We start from the raw sequence: 18,769 nt of genomic DNA, 5'->3' as shown, positions 1-18,769 counted from the left end.
GGAGGCCACTTAGCCAAATGTACCTGTGCTGGCCTTTTGAAAGACTAATCATGCTTAGACCAATTTTCCTACATTTTTGTCCATTACCATTTAAGTTTCTTATCTTCAGATAATTTATTTTTAAAGTTATTTAAAGAATTAAGTTCTAGCATTTTTTCAACTGAACTTTCCCAGACTCCAACAACTTAAACTTAAATGAATTATACATACGATATGTGTTATCACCAAAAAATCAATGATGTTGACATGATTAAATAAACTTTGTGTGAGAGAAACAGTCCAGAAATGTGTAAATAAAAACTCTGACGAGGCTGTATATTTTCATACTAATTAAATCTCAGTGTTCTTAAGGACAATGTCTGTATATTTAAGGATCAGGTAGAGAGATTGTTCATCGGTTGGTCAAGGGTGATGAGGAAAATATAGGAAAGTAAATACTTAAGTTAGCTCGCTGAGCTGAAAGATTTGTTTCCAGACGTTTTGTCACCATACAAGCTGACATCATCAGTGAGAGTCTCCAGTGAAGGGCTGGTGGTAGGTTCCGCCTCTCTATTTGAACCACCAGACTCTCATTAATGATGTTACCTAGTATAGTGATGAAACTTCTGAAAACAAACCTTCCAGCTCAGTGAGCTAAATTACATATTTATCACCAACCTGAGCTACAAAACTTCTCACAAATTGCTAATATAGGAATGTGGATGCAAGGAATGTCAGATCAGCCATGATCCTGTTGAATGGTGGAGCAGACTTCAGGGGCTCAATAGCCCACTCCTGTACCTATTTCCTATGGTTTTATCATCAATGTTTTAGTGATACAAAATTAATGAATATGTCACAACATTACCTTCACAAGTTTCATAAATTGGTCTATCGCTTGTTCCTCCTGAGGAAACTGCCTCTTTAATGCATCAATAAACTCTTGTTTCCCTCTGTGGAGCTCGTACTTACGAAAGTTCTCATTTTTACCCAGGATGATAGTATCATATTGATTGTCCATTTGAATCCATTCCAGTTGTCCTTCAGTGATTTGGTCCATAATTACTCTCAGGAGTCCACATTCATGCATTTGCCCTACATAATGAATACCTGAAAACACAAGAGATTTGCATCAATAGAAATGATATCTGATATTTACCATAAAGGTCAGAGAGTTTGAATCTTTGGACGCACCAAGGATTGGAACAGCCATCGACAGAATTTGAAAATTACAATGCTCGTCCAGCCATCTTGTTTTTGTCCCTTTTACCAATGGAAACACTTTCTCCCGATATACTCCATCCAACCCACTCATGACTTACTCCATCAAATATTTTGTTAACGTCCTTCTGTCCAAGGAGAACTGTCTCAACTTTCTCAATCTATTCTCAAAACAGAACTTTATTGTTCTTAGAATTATTACTGTAAATTGCTTTTGTATTCTGTCCAGTGCGTTCACATCCACCCCATAAGGTGCCACCCACAACTGTGCACAATATTCCAGCTGAGTTCTAATGAGAGTCTGATACAAGTTTAACATCACCTCCTTGTCTTGTATTCTATGTGCTTTTCTACATTAAAAAAAAGGCTTCATCTTCCAGAATAAATATTCTCACAGGGCGATTTGAGAATGCTGGAGGCTTGAAGCAAGAAAAGCAAGGGGTGGGAACCTGAGTGGAGAAATAAGAGTCAAACGAATATGAAAAGTAGAAAGTAAATTTAGAAGGCAGGTGAAACATGGGTGAGCTGATGACAGACAACAAATCTTAAGATAAATATTAAGCTAATATATCTGAATGTTTGGAACATTTGCAATAGATTGAGGAAATGTCACTGCAAATAGTTATGAATGGGTACAATATCATTATGGTTATGGAAACATGGCTACAAGGTGACCAAGTTTGGAAAGTAAAATTACAAGGTTATTCAATACAAAGGAAGGATTGACATAAATGAAAAGGAGGTGGGATGGTATTAATTGTAAAGTGGGAAATGAGTGAAGCCATGAGGAAAGACATTGGCTCAGAAGATCTAGATGAAAATTCAGCTTGTATGGAATTAAGAATGAACAAGGGCGGAAAGCATTTGTGCGAGTTGTCTATACTGCCGCTGATGATTAGTAGATGGCATTAAACAGGAAATTATAGATGCAGGCCATAGGGATGATCCATTACTTAGGGATGATGTTAATCTACATTTAGACTGGGAAAACCACAGTGCAATAATACTGTGGTAGATTAATCCACACATGATGATTGCTGTGTTGACATGGATCACATGTAGGTCTAGAATTCCCTGCTATGCACATGTCATGGCCCACTTAGAAGAAAAAATAATGAGATAGCACAGTGGCGTCAGCTAATCACAATGTAAATCAACAACTTGGATGAGGGAATCCAATATAATATTTCCAACTTTGCTGATGGCACAAACCTAGATCAGATTGAGAGTGGTGAGGAGGAAGTGAAGAGATTTCAAGGTGATTTAGGCAAGTTGAATGAGTAGACAAATGCATTACAGGGGCAGTGTAACGTGGAAAAGCATGAAGTTATCAATGTTGGTAGGAAAAACAGAATGGCAGAGTATTATTTAAATGGTGATAGATTGGGAAATGTTGAGGAAGAAAGGCATCTGGGTGTCCCAATCATTGAAAGCAAACATACATGAGTAGCAAACAGGAAGGCAAATAGTATGTTGGCCTTCAATGAAGGAGAGTTGGAGTACAGGAACAAGGATACCCTCCTGCAGCTGAACATGGCTTGGTGAGACCATACCTAGATTACAGGTATAACTTTTGCCTCCTTAACTAAGAAAAGATGTACTAGCCTAGAAGGATTGAAGCAAAGTGAAATAACTCCACAGAGACTGGTATCCTATCACCAAGTCACCCTTTACTTACATGTGCAGAGTCCTTGACACTGATCCAGCTCCCTGAGAGCCAGCTGTCAGCATGAACAGGATGTCTGACACTCCTGTTTTTATCTGTCAGCCAGGACTCCCTGATTGGACCAGGTACAATTCTATGGGATCCACCTGGCTGACCTTGTTACAATCATTACCCAAAGGGTTACCAGATTATTTTCAGGCATAGCAGCGGAACTGCCGTTGCCAAGGATGTGTTTATGGGATGCCGCCTGGATTCGAACAGTTGTTGATTAGCGGTTAAAAATACACAACCTTGTTCAGTATTTAAATAGAGTACAGTTATGCTGATTCTCCTTTTTGCTCTGTTTTAACAGTGTTGCAGGAATAAAGTGTATTTTGGTTAAAGCTTAGTGGTGGACTAATTGGATTATATCTGGAACACAGGAGCCTTACACTTATATTTTAAACAATATATAACTTAAGGTCTAGGCTATCTGGGTGTTCTGGCCTGGTCTATAACAGCTATAACCATGTTGGGTGTGAAGCAGTCTCGATGAGCTGAATGACCTCCTCCTGTCCCTGCTTTTACCTTCTATCTCACTTCTGGCTCTTTTCCCAAATCTTTGTGCTCCAGTTTTGACTGACATTGGAAAGAACGCCTTCTTATTTATTCCATCAAAATCTTGAAAGCCTTCACAATTTTGATCATCTTTGTTGAAAACCCCCAAAACCCATGACACCCCATTGTTAAAGAGATAGACATATAGGATAGGGATTTGGCACAATCTCTTTCGATTAGGTTTTTTGTTCATTTTGGTTTTTAAATGGCTTGAAGATATGTATTTTAGCTGCAAATAATACATGGTTAAATTGTTTATTCTCATGCTGCTTCAGTACATTGATCATTTGAAAAGAGAGAGTTTCCTCAGCCTAGAGAAGGCCTTTATTGGCAGTGTTAACTTAAAATTGAGAAAATATACAGGACAGTGGGGTAGATTTGCTATGGTAATCATCCAACCAGTGTTATGTCAGGAAAATGCTCAATTTGTGGACGTTTTGTTCACAATAACTTTCTTCAGAAAATAAAGCGTGGTCTCTAGTTTATATAATGGCATATAACTATCTTCCTTCACAATCTGTCAAGACAGGCAATATTTAAACAATTGACTGTAAAGGAGGTGTAACATAACATTCTTCATTCTATATGATTGCTACTTGGACATTGAGATCCTTTACTGACATTAGGACTGAAAGCATCACTCTGTCTGCGAGCAGGCCATTTAGAGTACAGGGTTAATACTCAGCTGGGTAAATAGTACTGCAGTACTAATGCAAGAGATGACAGCAAACTCTGGAGAGATTTTATGTACAGCCTCAGGTTAAGCTTACAGTTGTAAATAGTGAGCAGAATTTCATTTGGAAAGGCAGCTTTATCAGCAGCTTAGACTTGAGCAGCCTGATTACATCCCTTTTTGTTAAGGACAAAATCTCCTTTAAGGTCTCATCGAAAACAGATGGTGACAGTGAATGACTGACACAACAGGTTTGGGGCCTACAGAGATACCAAACGTACATCTTCAATAAAAATCCTTTTGTACACATGCTTTATGATCAGGAAACCAATTGATTTCAAAAAGAACACCAGTAACACAATGACAAGAATAGATTTGGCGCAAAGGTCAGAGGCCTACAATCAGTGTAATTGCAAGGCCCGGTCTTACCTGAGGCAGCAATCCCCAGAGCTACCTCTAGGAGAGATCCCATGCAGCTATCCCGAGGGCAATCCCCAGGAGAGATCCCAAGAGCTTTTTCTGGAGGAGTGTTCCAAAGAACTATCGCCAGGAGAAGAATTCCAACAGCTGACACCAATGGCTATTTCCCAGAGCTACCTCCAGAAGGGAGATCTGGGAGATTGACACAGGCCTATTGTGAACCAGGGGAACCCACGGCAAAAGATCACGACCAGCACATCTAAGAAACAACAAACTCCGAAAACCACTTACCCAAACGACACCATAAGCATCAGACACATCCTGAGGTAAACATTGGGCCTGCAAAACCAGCAGAAAATAAGGAAAACCAAGAACTTACTCGACAGATCCACTACCCATCCCATCGCATCAGTCGACTCAACTCTGACTGAAGGCCTTTCAGCCCGAAGTCCTCATCCAGGTCCTGGGTACGGCAAGCAGGAACAGCCAGCAATACTTCCATGCCGCGTTTTCCTCCATGGTGAGCTTAAACACCCAAGAACTCAAAGTCTCCAATCTAGCCAGCAGGGAGTGGAAGGGGGATGGTGACAGTGCATGGGACCCCAAAGGTAGGAAGCCTGATTAAAGTTTCTGTGATTAAAACCCTTGTTTTAATTTCTAATAGTGTTTTATCTAGTAAATAGTATATGTAATAGTATTACTGATCTCTGTATAATTGTGTTAATTTCATTGTTTATTACATTCGCCTTTATTTCTTGTGTTATACTTACTTTTTGCATTGCAAATAAATGCAGAGATTCTTCCGCCCCGAAACACTTGGTTACTGCTGTCTTCATTTCACATTCTCTAAATACGTCCAGTGTCTAGAACCAGGGATCTGGGGCTGATTCGAACCACCTAAAATCAGCAAATTACTGCGTGCAAACTAGAACCCTACAGATTTAACAATCTTCAGTGGATATTCTAAGGTCTCCTGGATATACTAGAGTGTTGGACAAAAATTTCATAGTGTGGCCTATTGTGGAAAAAATTGGAAGAAATGTCTTTGAACTATCTCACTTGCCACAATCACAAACAAAATTTACTACTTCAGAAAGAAGATAAGATATTAAATAGATGCAAGCCTTCAGGAGGATGGGCCAGCTGTCCTGAAGTCCAAATGCCATTTGGTTCCTCCTTGGTTATTTTGTTCATCCATTCACAGACACCATCCATCACTATGAACTGTTATACAAATCTTTATCTCAAGGCCTTCAGTACTTTCACTGCCAGTCCTACACAAGCCCTTGCCACCTGCATCCTAGACGTGTGCTTCTGTTCTGTGACACACTGATTTCAAATTATTTATTCTGGTTTACAAATCCCTTAATGATCCTGAATATTTCTATCACTGCAGCCACCTCCACCCTTAATCTCCAGGTCTGTTGTTCTTGGAGCTTGATCTTCTGTACATCCGTATCCCATGTTTTAGAGGTAGAGACTTCAGTTGTCTTGATCCTACTGCTATGGACCAGACCAAATACCCTCCAGATATATTCAGAAGATAGTCTGGACCCTAACTTTTTCTTAATTTAATGTTAAATGTAAGATGTTGTGTTCCAGTTGCAATTCGATTGGTCAAACTACTCATTGTTAAGCAAAACATCATTTATTTTTATACTACAGTTAAAATATAGACAAGATTAAGATTAAAAAGAAAAGAATTGACTAAACTGTCAAAATGATGTTAAAATGTAGGCATATTAACTATTACTAATTAACTGTTTCAATGTAGTAACATCCCATAAACACACCCTTGGCAAAGGCAAATTCAGTAAACTAGATAGTCTTGTCGGCAATTCCCCAGTCCAGGAGGAAAAAACATCAAGACAGGGCTCTTGGGGAGAGAGAGAGAGAGAGAGAGAGAGAGAGAGAGAGAGAGAGAGAAAGAAGCAGGAAGAGATATACTGCAGCTTCCAAATCCAGCTTCAAGACCCCCGCAACTGCTCCTGAAAAACTGAAATTAAAAATCCTGCCTCTGGGAGATCTTGACATTACCATTTGGGAATGTTATGTTACAGCTATACAGGAAATTAGTTAGGTCACTTTTGCAGTACTCAATCAATTCTGCTGTCCCTGCTGTAGGAAGGATGTTGTTCAACTTAAAAAGGTGCAGAAAAGATTTCCAAGGATGTTGTCAGGGCTGGAGCGTTTAAGCTCTAGGGAGAGGCTGAAAAGGCTGAGGCTGATTTCCCTTTAGTGCCGGAGGCTGAGGGGTGACCCTATAAAGGTTTATAAAATCTCGAGGGGCAAGGATAAGGTATGTAGCCAAGGTTTTTTTTTGGAGGGTAGGGGAGTCCAAAACTAGAGGGAAAAGATTTAAAAGTGACCTAAGGAGCAACTTTTTCACACAGAGAGTGGTACGTGTATGGAATGAGCTGCCAAAGGAAGTGGTGGAGGCTGGTGAAATTACAACACTTAAAAGGCAACTGGATGGGCATATCTCTCTAGATCTGGGTCAAATGCTGGCAAATGGGATGAGGCCAGATTTAGGATATCTGGTCGGCATGGACCGAAGGGTCTCTAATATACAATTCACATCTTAAAGCCATAGTATCATGACAGTGCTCTTCTGAACATTTTACTGAAGCACTTGCCCATCCTATTAAAATGGCCTCAGCAGCAATCTTCTCAATGATGTTCGCAATCTTTTCTTTCCCTTCTACTTCTTGTCTGCTCCTTTTATTGTGCAGTCTGTGGAATGCTTTAGTACGTTGTGGGTGGCATGGTGGCACAGTGGTTAGCACTGTTGCCTCACAGCGCCAGAGAACTGGGTTCAATTCCCGCCTCAGGCAACTGACTGTGTGGAGTTTGAACGTTCGCCCTGTGTCTGTGTGGGTTTCCTCCGGGTGCTCCGGTTTCCTCCCACAGTCCAAAGATGTGCAGGTCAGGTGAATTGGCCATGCTAAGTTGCCCATAGTGTTAGGTAAGGGGTAAATGTAGGGGTATGTGTGGGTTGCGCTTTGGCAGGTCAGTGTGGACTCATTGGGCCGAAGGGCCTGTTCCCACACTATAGAGAATCTAATTATAAGAACTTATTCTTAGTCATTGCTGCTTCACACAATAGGAATAAGATTAACAATCAGATCAAAGAAGATAACTGATTCATTGAAAGGACGGAGGTTAATCTTCAAGTAAATGATGTGGCTGTGTTGTTTTTGGACTGGGGTGGGACAAAGCCAAAAATCACATGACACCAGGTTGTAGTCCAACTGGTTCATTTGAAACCACAAACTTTTGGAGCTCCACCTCCTTCCTCATGCTCTGAAAACTTATGGTTTCAAATAAATCTGTTGGACTATAACCCGGTGTCATGAGATATTTGACTTTAACTGAATGAAACAAGGTAACAATGGATGGAGGTCAAGAGGTAGTGTGTCTAAACTATTTTCATAAGGAATTAGCTTACGTTATTAAGAGCTCATCTAATTCCATGACTATAATGAAAGATCATGAAGTTACCAGAGATAGCAGGTCAGTTCGCTCAGTTGGTTGCGTGGCTGGGTAACACCAATAGCACTGGTTGAGATCACACTGAAGGCCTTGCCTTCTTAACATTGACCTTTACCTGGGGCATGGTAAAAGGTCAACTTAAACCACCAACAGTTGTCTCTCTCTCTCTCTCTCTCTCTCTCTCTTATGTGAGAGTGGCCCTCTGGGACTGTGTTGACTCTACCACATTGGATTCAGAGAATACACTATTTTAGAAATGTCTTACCAACATCAAACTCAAATCCTTTTTCACTGAAGGTATGACAACAGCCTCCAGCCTGGTCATGTTGCTCCAACACTAGAACACGCTTGCCTGCTTTGGCCAGAACTGCAGCCACTGTCAGTCCTCCAATTCCACTGCCAATCACAATGGCATCAAGATGATCGGGCACTTTGCCTGTGGAAAAACCTGGAAAGACAGGCAAAGGTACTGCTGTAGTACTTGTGACAATATTTGCTGCACACATTTTATATTGGATTAAAACAAGCAAATGTACAGGCCCTTCCTGAAGATTTCTAAGTTGAGAGATGCCATTTCTTTTTTTTTAAAGATATTTTTATTAGAAATTTAATATTTTGACAGATTTACAAAAATAAACAGAACTTTCAAGCACAAACATTAATATAAAAATAGATCTTAAATATATAATCATCAAAATTCAAAGGAATGATACTAAAGAAGAAAGAAAAACAATGAAACTCAGTTAACTACTAATCTAATCCACAATTATCCAGAGTGTATAGTTGAGTCACTTACATCCTTCAAACAAGAGAAAATGTTCTCTAATACACTCATAACTGTATAATAAAAAGGAAACTATTTCCAAACAATAAGAACAAAAAAAAATGTTTGAATGGAGATCCTCCCCCTTGTTCTCAGGGGGCCTTACTTCCTTTCTAAAGGTCCACCATATCCTCTCCCAAACAGTGTCCCACCCTTGACCCGGGCGCTCCTTAATAGGATTTAGATATAATACCGAGCTAGAGTTAACAGTGAGCGCCCCACCCCCACCCCTCCCCACCCATACCTGAGTATATCTGATAGCATCAATGCCACGTACAAACACACATAACTATAAAATTACAACTCCAACAAATTACAGTTAAGTGTAATAACATAAAATAGCAAGGGAAGACAACCCTGCTCCCAGAAGCAAAAGTAAAGTAGAGTAAAGTATCCACTTCTCCCCATGGAGTGTGGAAGAGGCAAGCCAACATAAATTGTCTCTTACGATTTATTTAAACGAGTCTAAAAGTTCCTTAGCCTCTTCTGGTGATCTAAAATTATACTCGGATCCTTCGTGGTTAAAGCATAACGTCGCTGGGTAGCGTAAGGTGTATTGAATATTTAAGTTCCTTAGACATTTCTTCACCTCATCAAACGCCTTCCTCCTTCGTGCCAAAGCCGGGGAGAAGTCCTGAAATAACATAATCTTGGATCCTTCATGGATCATGGCTTTAGGATCCTTTCCAAGATTTCTGGAGGCATCCAGGAGTATCTGCCTCTCCCTATAACTCTGCAGCCGGAACAGGACCGGGCGTGGGCGCTGGTTTGGGCCAGATCCGCGTGCTGCGACCCGGTAGGCCCACTCCACCCTTACCCGGTCAGTTTCAGCCCCCAGGTTTAAAAGCTGGGGCAGCCATCGCTCCAGAAATACTGCTAACTGTCCCTTCTCTTCTTGTTCAGGGAGGCCCAGAAGACGGATATTCTTTCTCCGATTTCTATTATCCAGGTCATCCATGTAGATTTCAAAGGCCCGGACTCTCTGCTCCAGAGCTCGCACCTGTTCTGCAACTGTTTGTGCTGCAGCCTCGGAGGTCGTGGCCTTTAGCTCCGCCCCCTTCACTCGGCCCTGTAGCTCCTCAATAGCCTGGCTGTGCTTTTGTAGCTTTTCTTCGAATGAGTTCCATCTCTGTCTGGATTCTGCGATGAAATTGACGAGTGTCGTTTCCAGCCTGGCAATCATCTCTTCAAGGCCTGTTTTTACATCAGCTGCAGCCGGAGGAGGAGAGGAGGGTGGGGGAGGGGTCTTTGTTTTCTGAGAGCTGCGGGATCCCTTTGGTTTACTCATTATCCACTTAATATTAAACTGCTTAAATATAATAGTAAGCAGCTAATTAAGGTTAGAAAATTTTTTTGGGTGGTTTGGTAAGTGTGGTGGGGGTGAGTAACTCACTTTACCCAGGTTTTGGGAAGAGCTCTGTAAACTCAGACTTGCTGAGTCACCGCCATCTTGGATCTCCCGCGAGAGATGCCATTTCTAACCATTTAATGGAATTTTCCAATGGCAGCATTCTGCTGAGTAAACAGATGCATTTAATTCAGATGCAGTCGCAAAAAACAGATTAGTTGAATATTAGATGTATTTAGCATGAACTCTGTCACAGCCAGGAGATATATGGCTTTGAGTTCCTCAGCAGGACCCCAGCAAATTGGTTTTTAATTAAACACAAAGTAATTTATATTATGTTTGAAGCTTGCTGATGTTTCAGTATCATATATCAGCTTTACCTTCAGGAGATCTTCTTTCATGAGCAATTCAGCACTAAGAATTTCCTTAATGATACTGAGAAGACCTTAAAAGTTTTGATATTTTTGCCAATTAATAACAAGTATATAAAGATGCAGATTTGTCCAATAGTTCAATGGGTGACAATGTCATATCCAAATCCCCCATAGACCTTTGAAAATCAATCTGCGCTTCTGAACTCCAGATTTTTTTTTGGATTGTCGACATTTATTTCTTTTTAGTTCCTTCAGGTTTTAGATTTTTTTCCCGAGATGTGACCATTGCTGGCAAGACCAGCATTTCCCGCTCATCCCAAGTTCCCTGGGAAGGTGATGGTGAGTTATCTTTCTGAATAGCTGCAGTCCAACTAATGTAGGTCTAGCCACAGTGTTGGACTTTCCTGTAGCAGGACTTTCCTGATATATCTGAATATTATCTGAACCATAACAGACGGCGATCACTTTGCTGTGGGTATGGAGTCACAGATGTATTGAACAAGGAAGGGTGGGAATGTTCCAATGTGATTTATATTTTAAAAATTGAATTTTAAAGACAGTCCTATAGTAGTTTATGCTTCTTTAAATTTGATCTTGGGATGTTGGTGTTGTTGGTTGTGTAAATGTTTATTGCCCATTCCTCATTGCACAGAGTACAGTTAAGATTTGACCACAATTACTGTAGGCCAGACCAGATTAGGTTGACAAATTTTCCACCCGACAGGCCATTCGTGAATCGGATGGGTTTTTAATGGCCATCAACGGTGATCTCCATCAGGCTGGCTTTTTAATTCCAGACTTGTATTGAGTGTAAATTTCACCATTTGCCTCAGTGGGATTTGAACTCCCATGCCCAATAAATTGTCATTTACCCAACCCCAAACCCTACCCCCTGCCCCCCATACACAACCACTGGCCCTGTCATGACATGGGATGCTTTCAGCACAGCCAACTCATTTTCACCTACTTATGGTCTCCATTGTCAGCTTCTCTTCCTCCCTGGTTTATCATTATCTACCCCTTTGTCTGCCTATCTTTGACTCTCTCTGGGCTCCGTCTCTACCTATTTGCTCACTCCTTCCCAACTTTATACATCCCTCCTTCGGCATTTATATACAGATCCTATCCTATTTCCGAAGAAAGGTCACTGGACACAAGACGTTAACTCTGCCCTCTCTCTCTTCAGATTCTGCCAGACCTGCTGAGTTTCTCCAGCAACTTCTGTTTTAGCTGCAGATTTCCAGCATTCGCAGTCCTTTGTGTCCAGGGCATTAGACTGTCTCTCTGGATTACTAACGCAATGACTGTACAAATATGCCACTGCCTTGTTCAATTCCGATATTATTAATTAATTGCCGCTGGAGCACTTCATTGAACTGGCAGCTTTCCACAGACTAACCAGCTCTTTCTCCAGGGCAATTAGGGATGGACAGTCAATGCTGGCAGTAATAGTCACATTTCAAGGAAAAAAATCTGAAGATTAAAGAATTATAAAGAAAATTAACCTCTACAATACTACAAAATAATTGGAGTTTAATAATTGAACTCAATACTGGAACATTGGTTCAGACTGATAGATTTCTAGTTCATAACAGTATCACTCAGCCACAATTCCAATTGGTCTCAGGATCTAATTGAACCCTCTTAGGGTCCGTGAATTGAGGAACATGATTGAGAGCATTTCTCCACCTCTTTCAATCCAAAGCAGAAATACATATCTCTGGACTTGCTGCTATACAGCAATAGGAAATCTTCAGGAAATAAAGAGAGAAAATTGGGACATAGTTCCTTTTGTAATTCAATAATTTATAAATGCCATATGGAATTTTTAACATAAATCAGAATGATCTTATAGGTAAAAAGGACTGGATCAGGAAACATAATTTTAATTAAGGATTCCACAATCCAAAGATGGGCAGGTTAGGGTGGATTGGCCATGCTAAATGGTCCATAGTGTTCAGGGATGTGCATTAGTCAGGAGTAAATATAGGGTTGGGGATTGGGTCTGGGTGAGTTATCGTTTGTGGGCGGCACGGTGGCACAGTGGTTAGCACTGCTGCCTCACAGCGCCTGTAGACCCGGGTTCAATTCCCGACTCAAGCGACTGACTGTGTGGAGTTTGCACGTTCTCCCCGTGTCTGCGTGGGTTTCCTCCGGGTGCTCCGGTTTCCTCCCACAGTCACAAAGATGTGCGGGTCAGGTGAATTGGTCAAGCTAAATTGCCCGTAGTGTTAGGTAAGGGGTAAATGTAGGGGTATGGGTGGGTTGCGCTTCGGCGAGTCGGTGTGGGCTTGTTGGGCCAAAGGGCCTGTTTCCACACTGTAAGTCTAATCTAATTTGTTACTACTTGAGATGAGAGAGTACAGTATGTGAATTTTACTGCAGGTCAAATTCCAAAATCTAAAGATAAACATTAACCTTTGTCTGATTTCAAAATTGCAAAGTAGTGTTAATTATTTTAACGGTGGGCAGGAAGTCAGTTTTAAAAGTCCTAGGTTGTACCTAGAACCTGTCAGGCAGGCAAAAGTGAGGACTGCAGATGCTGGAAATCAGAGTCTAGATTAGAGTGGTGTAGGAAATGCACAGCAGGTCAGGCAGCATCCGAGGAGCAGGAAAATCAATGTTTTGGACAAAAGTCCTTCATCAGGACCTGGTACTTAGTTTCTAGGGTGACATGGTGTCTCAAAGGTTTCTCTGCTGCCTTACAGTGCCAGGGACCTGGATTTGATTCCAACATTGAGTGAATGCCTGAGTGGAATTTGCAATATTCTCCTTGTGTCTGAATGGGTTTCCTCCTCTGGTTTCTTCCCAACCTCAAAGGTGTGCAGGTTGGATAGCAAGGGCCATGCTAAATTGCCCCTTGGTGGCCAGCGATGTGCAACTTGGTGGGTTATCCATAGTAAATGTGGGGTTTTGGGTGTAGGGTGTTGGGTCTGGGTGGGATGCTCTTTGGAGGGTGAGTGCAGACATGATGGGCTGAATGGCTCTTTTCCACACTGCAGTGATTCCATTTTCATTCAGGGTATACTTACTGAGCTATGCCATATAGTGACTTCATAGAAGTGGATGCTTGGTCTGCAGAACCCCTCTGTATTGAGTAATGTTCAATCTAGCCTGTCATTATGCACTCACAGGAGTGTAGCTCTCAGATTGCTATACAGTGGCAATGATAACTGGATCCACAGAACTAGTGGAAAAAGACCCAAGTGAAACATGGGGGCAATAAACCACATAGCCATCCCAGAGATGGGGAAAGTGAAACTCAGCAGTGACAGGGTGTGGCTAGCAATAGACCTGGAGGGAGACCTAAGCAGTGATCTGAAGAATGGCTAAAACAGCACAGAAATTGAAGAAATTGTAGGGAAAAGGCTCAAGATAGAGTACACAGTTAGGAACAGGTAGAAATCTATGAGTCACATTACGAAAACTAAAGCAGAAGTGAAAACATTCACAGAAGTAAGGCAGAAAGGAGGACTCAACAAATATACTGAGAGTCAGTGCAAGAAGGAACAGTTTCTTTCAGTCCACAGAGAAACTTCACAGTGACTTGATTTCATAGAGTTGTAACTGCAAAGAGAGAGGCGGGGTAATGCAGTGGAAACACAGAAAATTAAACACAGACCACGGCAGACCGTGGGAGTCTCTGCAAGATGGGATGCACAAAGTCAGGATGTCATATTCTTCCTGAGAATGTGACATGTCCACAGTTAATTATCATTTCCTCTTGGTACACACCCCCAGGCCATACTTTTGCAAACAGAAGTTAAAATAAACAGCTACAACCTGGATTGGACGTATCAATCCCTCTGGATGATGTGCCATTGCTGAGGTCCCGATCCATCGGGCCATCCTCCAGTCATTTTTTTGGAGCTTGTCAAGTAGGAGAATTAGAATAAGAGATTGTAGCATGCTATACTTGGCTATAATGGAAAAGAGATTATGGAGACCTTGCACATGATTCCTAATCCTCTTGGTTCTTCATTAAATGAGCCTCCTTATCTAGCTTTACACATTCTTCAGTTAGTGAGCACTGTAGATATATCAGTCTTTCCATCGAGACCACACTTGACAGTTTTCAACACCAGGTTGACCCATTTTCTCTCTTCTCAGAATTGTTCATTCTAATCAATGGCCCCTAATCAGGGAGGTGGCAGCCTAGTGGTATTATTAACCTAGAGACTTAGATAAGATTCTGGAGACCCAGGTTCAAATCCTGCCATGGCAGATAGTGGAATTTAGGTCATCTCTATTCATTTTACTAATTTCATCACTAACTAACAGAGACATGTCTCCAACTTTTACTGCTGCCTGCCTTTACATTACTGGCAGTTGTAGTCAAAGGCAAAAGAACGATTGCAAGTTTACTTAAATATTAATGTGGTAGCATTCCTTCCATTCATGGGCGGCAGGTTGACTCAGTGGTTAGCACTGCTGCCTCACAGTGCCAGGGACCCGGGTTCAATTGCCACCTAGGGCGTCTGTCTGTGTGGAGTTTGCACATTCTCCCTGTGTCTGTGTGGGTTTCCTCCCACAATCCAAAGATGTAGAAGTTAGGTGAATTGGCCATGCTAAATTGCCCATAGTGTTCAGGGAAGTATAGGTTAGGTGCATTAATCAGGGGTAAATGTGGAGTAATGCAGTAGGGGAACTGGTCTGGGTGGGTTGCTCTTCGGAGGGTTGGTATGGACTTGTTGAGCTGAATGGCCTGTTTCTGCACTGTAGGGATTCTAAATTGAAGTTGAAAAGAGCCTCAGGTAATGTCCTGGAGACCCAGGTTCAAATCCTGCCATGACACGTAGCGGAATTTGTAATTCAATTAGAAGAAATCTTGAATAAGTCTTTAATGATGATTGTGAAACCACTGTTGATTGTCAAGAAAAAACCCATCTGGTTTACTTGTGTCCCTTAAGGAAGGAATCTTTTGCCCTTAAATAGTCTAGCTTCCATGTGACTGCAGATTCACAGTTGACTCTTAGCTGCCCTTTGGGCAATTAGGAATGGGCTGACCTCACCAAAGACACTCACATTCCATCAATGAATTAGGTCTGAGGCCTCAATCCCAATCCCAAACCCTGGACTCCCCGGTTTCAGAGCGAGTTAGACTCAGTTCTACAGCAGGCAATGCATGTCACAACTGAAGCATAAAGACAGCTGAAACAAGAATGTAATGGCCACTTCTCACATTATTGTGACCTATATTTGTCAATGAGAATTGAAAGTAGTTAAATTCTGTCTACGCTTGTTAGTGTGTTACAGCCAGCTTTGTATTCCATATATTTATCAGTCAAAGTTAGTAAAACTATTGAGAAACAAATCAATCAGCCAAATAGTTTTAACCATCAATTACCTAATGTTCTTAAAGGTTATACAGTCTTAGTTTGACCACAATTATAACACAAAATTATTTTTGTTCAGGCTCTGTACTCTGTGTCATGAACCTACATGGTCTTGTGGATATGGAAGATACTAATCAAAGTTAAATGACGTACCTTGCTTAAGGATTTTGTTCCTGGCAGCTCTGTCCACTACCAAAGGTTGAGGGGGTTTTCTGACATCAACAGCGAAAGGATTTGCACTTGTAGTGAGAAACAAATAGACTGAAATAACTAGAAGTAAAAGAAACACGAGAAACAGAAACAGCAACATGCTGATTGAACTAAATGTTGACAGCAAAACAGCAAGGAGTCAAAGTCAAACATACATAATGAGCAAGGGCCAGCTGAAGCGAGATAAGGACATAGAGTGAAAGCAGAATCTCATGCACATTTTTTGCAATCTGTAAATAAAATTTAAAATAAAGAAATCTTTTTAGATCATTTTAATGTCATTCCTTCCCTGCCAAAGGCTATAACATCAAAGCATGACTTGAAAACAACTAGTGTTTTGTTGACAAAATCAATAACATTATCATCAACAATTCTAATAAACAAGGTCTCAATGCTGCCACTTCTTTATTCAGAAGTTCCGACAGTGTGGAAACAGGCCATTTGGCCCAACAAGTCCACACAGACCCTCTGAAGAGTAACCCACCCAGACCCATTATCCTAACCTATATCTACCCCGACTAATGCAACTAACTACACATCCCGAAACAGTATGGGCAGTTTAGCACGGCCAATTCATGTAACCTACATATCTTTGGATTGCGAGGAAACCAGAATACCTGGAGGAAACCCAATTAGACAGTGGAGAAAGTGCAAACTCCATACAGACTTTTGCCCGAGGCTAGAATCAAGCCCGGGTCTCTGGCACTATGAGGTAACTTTACTGGCCACCAAATCAACCAATGGTTAACCACATTTAGGGATCTATATATTGTAGAGGAAAAGTGCATTGAAGAAATGTTCAGAGCATTTGCAATATAGTGGATGAAATAATTCTGCAGATAGATGTAAAGTGGTACGATATAATTTGGATTATGGAGACTTGGCTGCAGGGTGACCAGGAATGGGAACTGAATCGAGCATAGAACAATCCAGTAAAGTACAGGCTCTTTGGCCCTTGATGTACTGACCTTTTGTCCTACTCTAAGATCAAACTAACCTATATACCCTTCATTTACCTATCCATAAGTCACTTAAATGCCCCTAATGTATCTGATTCTACTATCGCTGCTGGCAGTGCATTCCACAAGCCCACCTCTCTCTATGTAAAGGACCAACCTCTGACATATCCCTAAACCTTCCACCAATCACTTTAAAATTATGCCCCCTTGTGATAGCTATTTCTGCCCTGGGAAAAAAGAGGCTGACTCTTCACTCTATCTATGCCTCTCATCATCTTGTACAGCTCTGTCAAGTCACCTCTCATCCTTCTTCACTCCAATGAGAAAAGCCCTAGCTCTCTTCACCTTTCTTCATAAGACATGCCCTCCATTTCAGACAGCATCCAGGTAAATCTCCTCTGCATCCACTCTAAAGCTTTCACATTCTTCCTATAATGAGGTGACCAGAAGTGGACACAATATTCCAAATGTGATCTAACTAGGGCTCTATAGAGCTGCAGCATAAACTCACAGCTCTTAAACTAAATCCCCCTGCTCATGAAAGCCAACACACCATGCATCTTCTTAACAACCCTCGCATCTTGGATGGCAACTTCAAGGGATCTATGGACATGGACCCCAAGATCCATCTGTTCCTCCACACTGCGAACAATCTTGCCTGTAACCCTGTATTCTGCATTCAAATTTGATCTTCCAAAATGAATCACTTCACACTTTTCCATTTTGAACTCCATCTACCACTTATCAGCTCAGCTCTGCATCCTGTCAATGTCCTGTTGCAACCTACAACAGCCCTCCACACTATCCACAACTCCACCAACTTTTATGTCAACAGCAAACTTACTAGCCCACACTTCCACTTCCTCATCCAAGTAATTTATAAAACTTTCAAAGAACAGAGGTCCCAGAACAGATCCCTGCAGAACACCACTGGTCACCAAGCTGTTGGCTGAATACTTTCCATCTACTACCATTCTCTGTCTTCAATGGGCAAGCCAATTCTGTATCCAGACAGCTAAATTTCCATGTTTCCTATGCCTCCTTACTTTCTGAATGAGCCTACCATGGGAAACCTTATCAAACGCCTTGCTAACATCCATACAGAGCACATCTACTACTCTACCTTCATCAATGCGTTTTGTCACATCCTCAATAAAGATTGTGAAGCATGACCTGCCCCTCATAAAGCCACGCTGACTATCTCTAATCAAACTATGCTTTTCCAAGCAATCATAAATCCTGCCTCTCAGAATCCTCTCCAACAATTTTACTACTGATGTAAGACTGAACTGGTTTATAATTCCCAGAGTTATCCCTCGTCCCTTTCTTGAAAAAGGGAATAACATTTGGAACTCTCCAATCGTCTAGTACAACTGTGAAGCTGCAAAGGTCATCGCCAAAGGCACATCAATCTCTTCCCTCGCTTCCCAAATGAACCTTGGGTATAAACCGTCTGGTCCAGGGACCTATCTAGCCTCAAAATTTTCCAAACTTTCCAGCGCATCCACCTTTTAAAGTCAACCTGTTCAAGCATATCAGACAGTTTCACATTGTGCTCACAAATGACAAGATCCCTCTCAGTAGTGAATACGGAAGCAAAGTATTCATTAAGGATATTCCAGACCTGCTCCCACTCCAGGCACAGGTTTCCTTCACTATTCCAGACTGGGC

General features: G+C 41.4%; 1 protein-coding gene across 1 annotated transcript in view; it reads right to left on the bottom strand.

Moving 5' to 3' along the window:
• LOC132830765 (all-trans-retinol 13,14-reductase-like) overlaps positions 1–16,239 on the bottom strand; it is a 44,525-nt gene extending 28,286 nt beyond the window's left edge. The window contains exons 1-3 of the mRNA XM_060848604.1: positions 16,083–16,239; positions 8,314–8,496; positions 848–1,089 (exon numbers count right to left, since the gene is read on the bottom strand). Of these exons, the coding sequence (XP_060704587.1) occupies positions 848–1,089; positions 8,314–8,496; positions 16,083–16,239 (582 nt within the window). The remainder of the gene's footprint in view (positions 1–847; positions 1,090–8,313; positions 8,497–16,082) is intronic.
• Positions 16,240–18,769: the final 2,530 nt, after the last annotated feature.

Source organism: Hemiscyllium ocellatum, chromosome 32 (genome assembly GCF_020745735.1).
Source record: "Hemiscyllium ocellatum isolate sHemOce1 chromosome 32, sHemOce1.pat.X.cur, whole genome shotgun sequence".
Taxonomy (NCBI): domain Eukaryota; kingdom Metazoa; phylum Chordata; class Chondrichthyes; order Orectolobiformes; family Hemiscylliidae; genus Hemiscyllium; species Hemiscyllium ocellatum.
The sequence above is the reverse complement of the archived record's forward strand: the minus strand, read 5'-3'. Positions and strand labels throughout refer to the sequence as shown.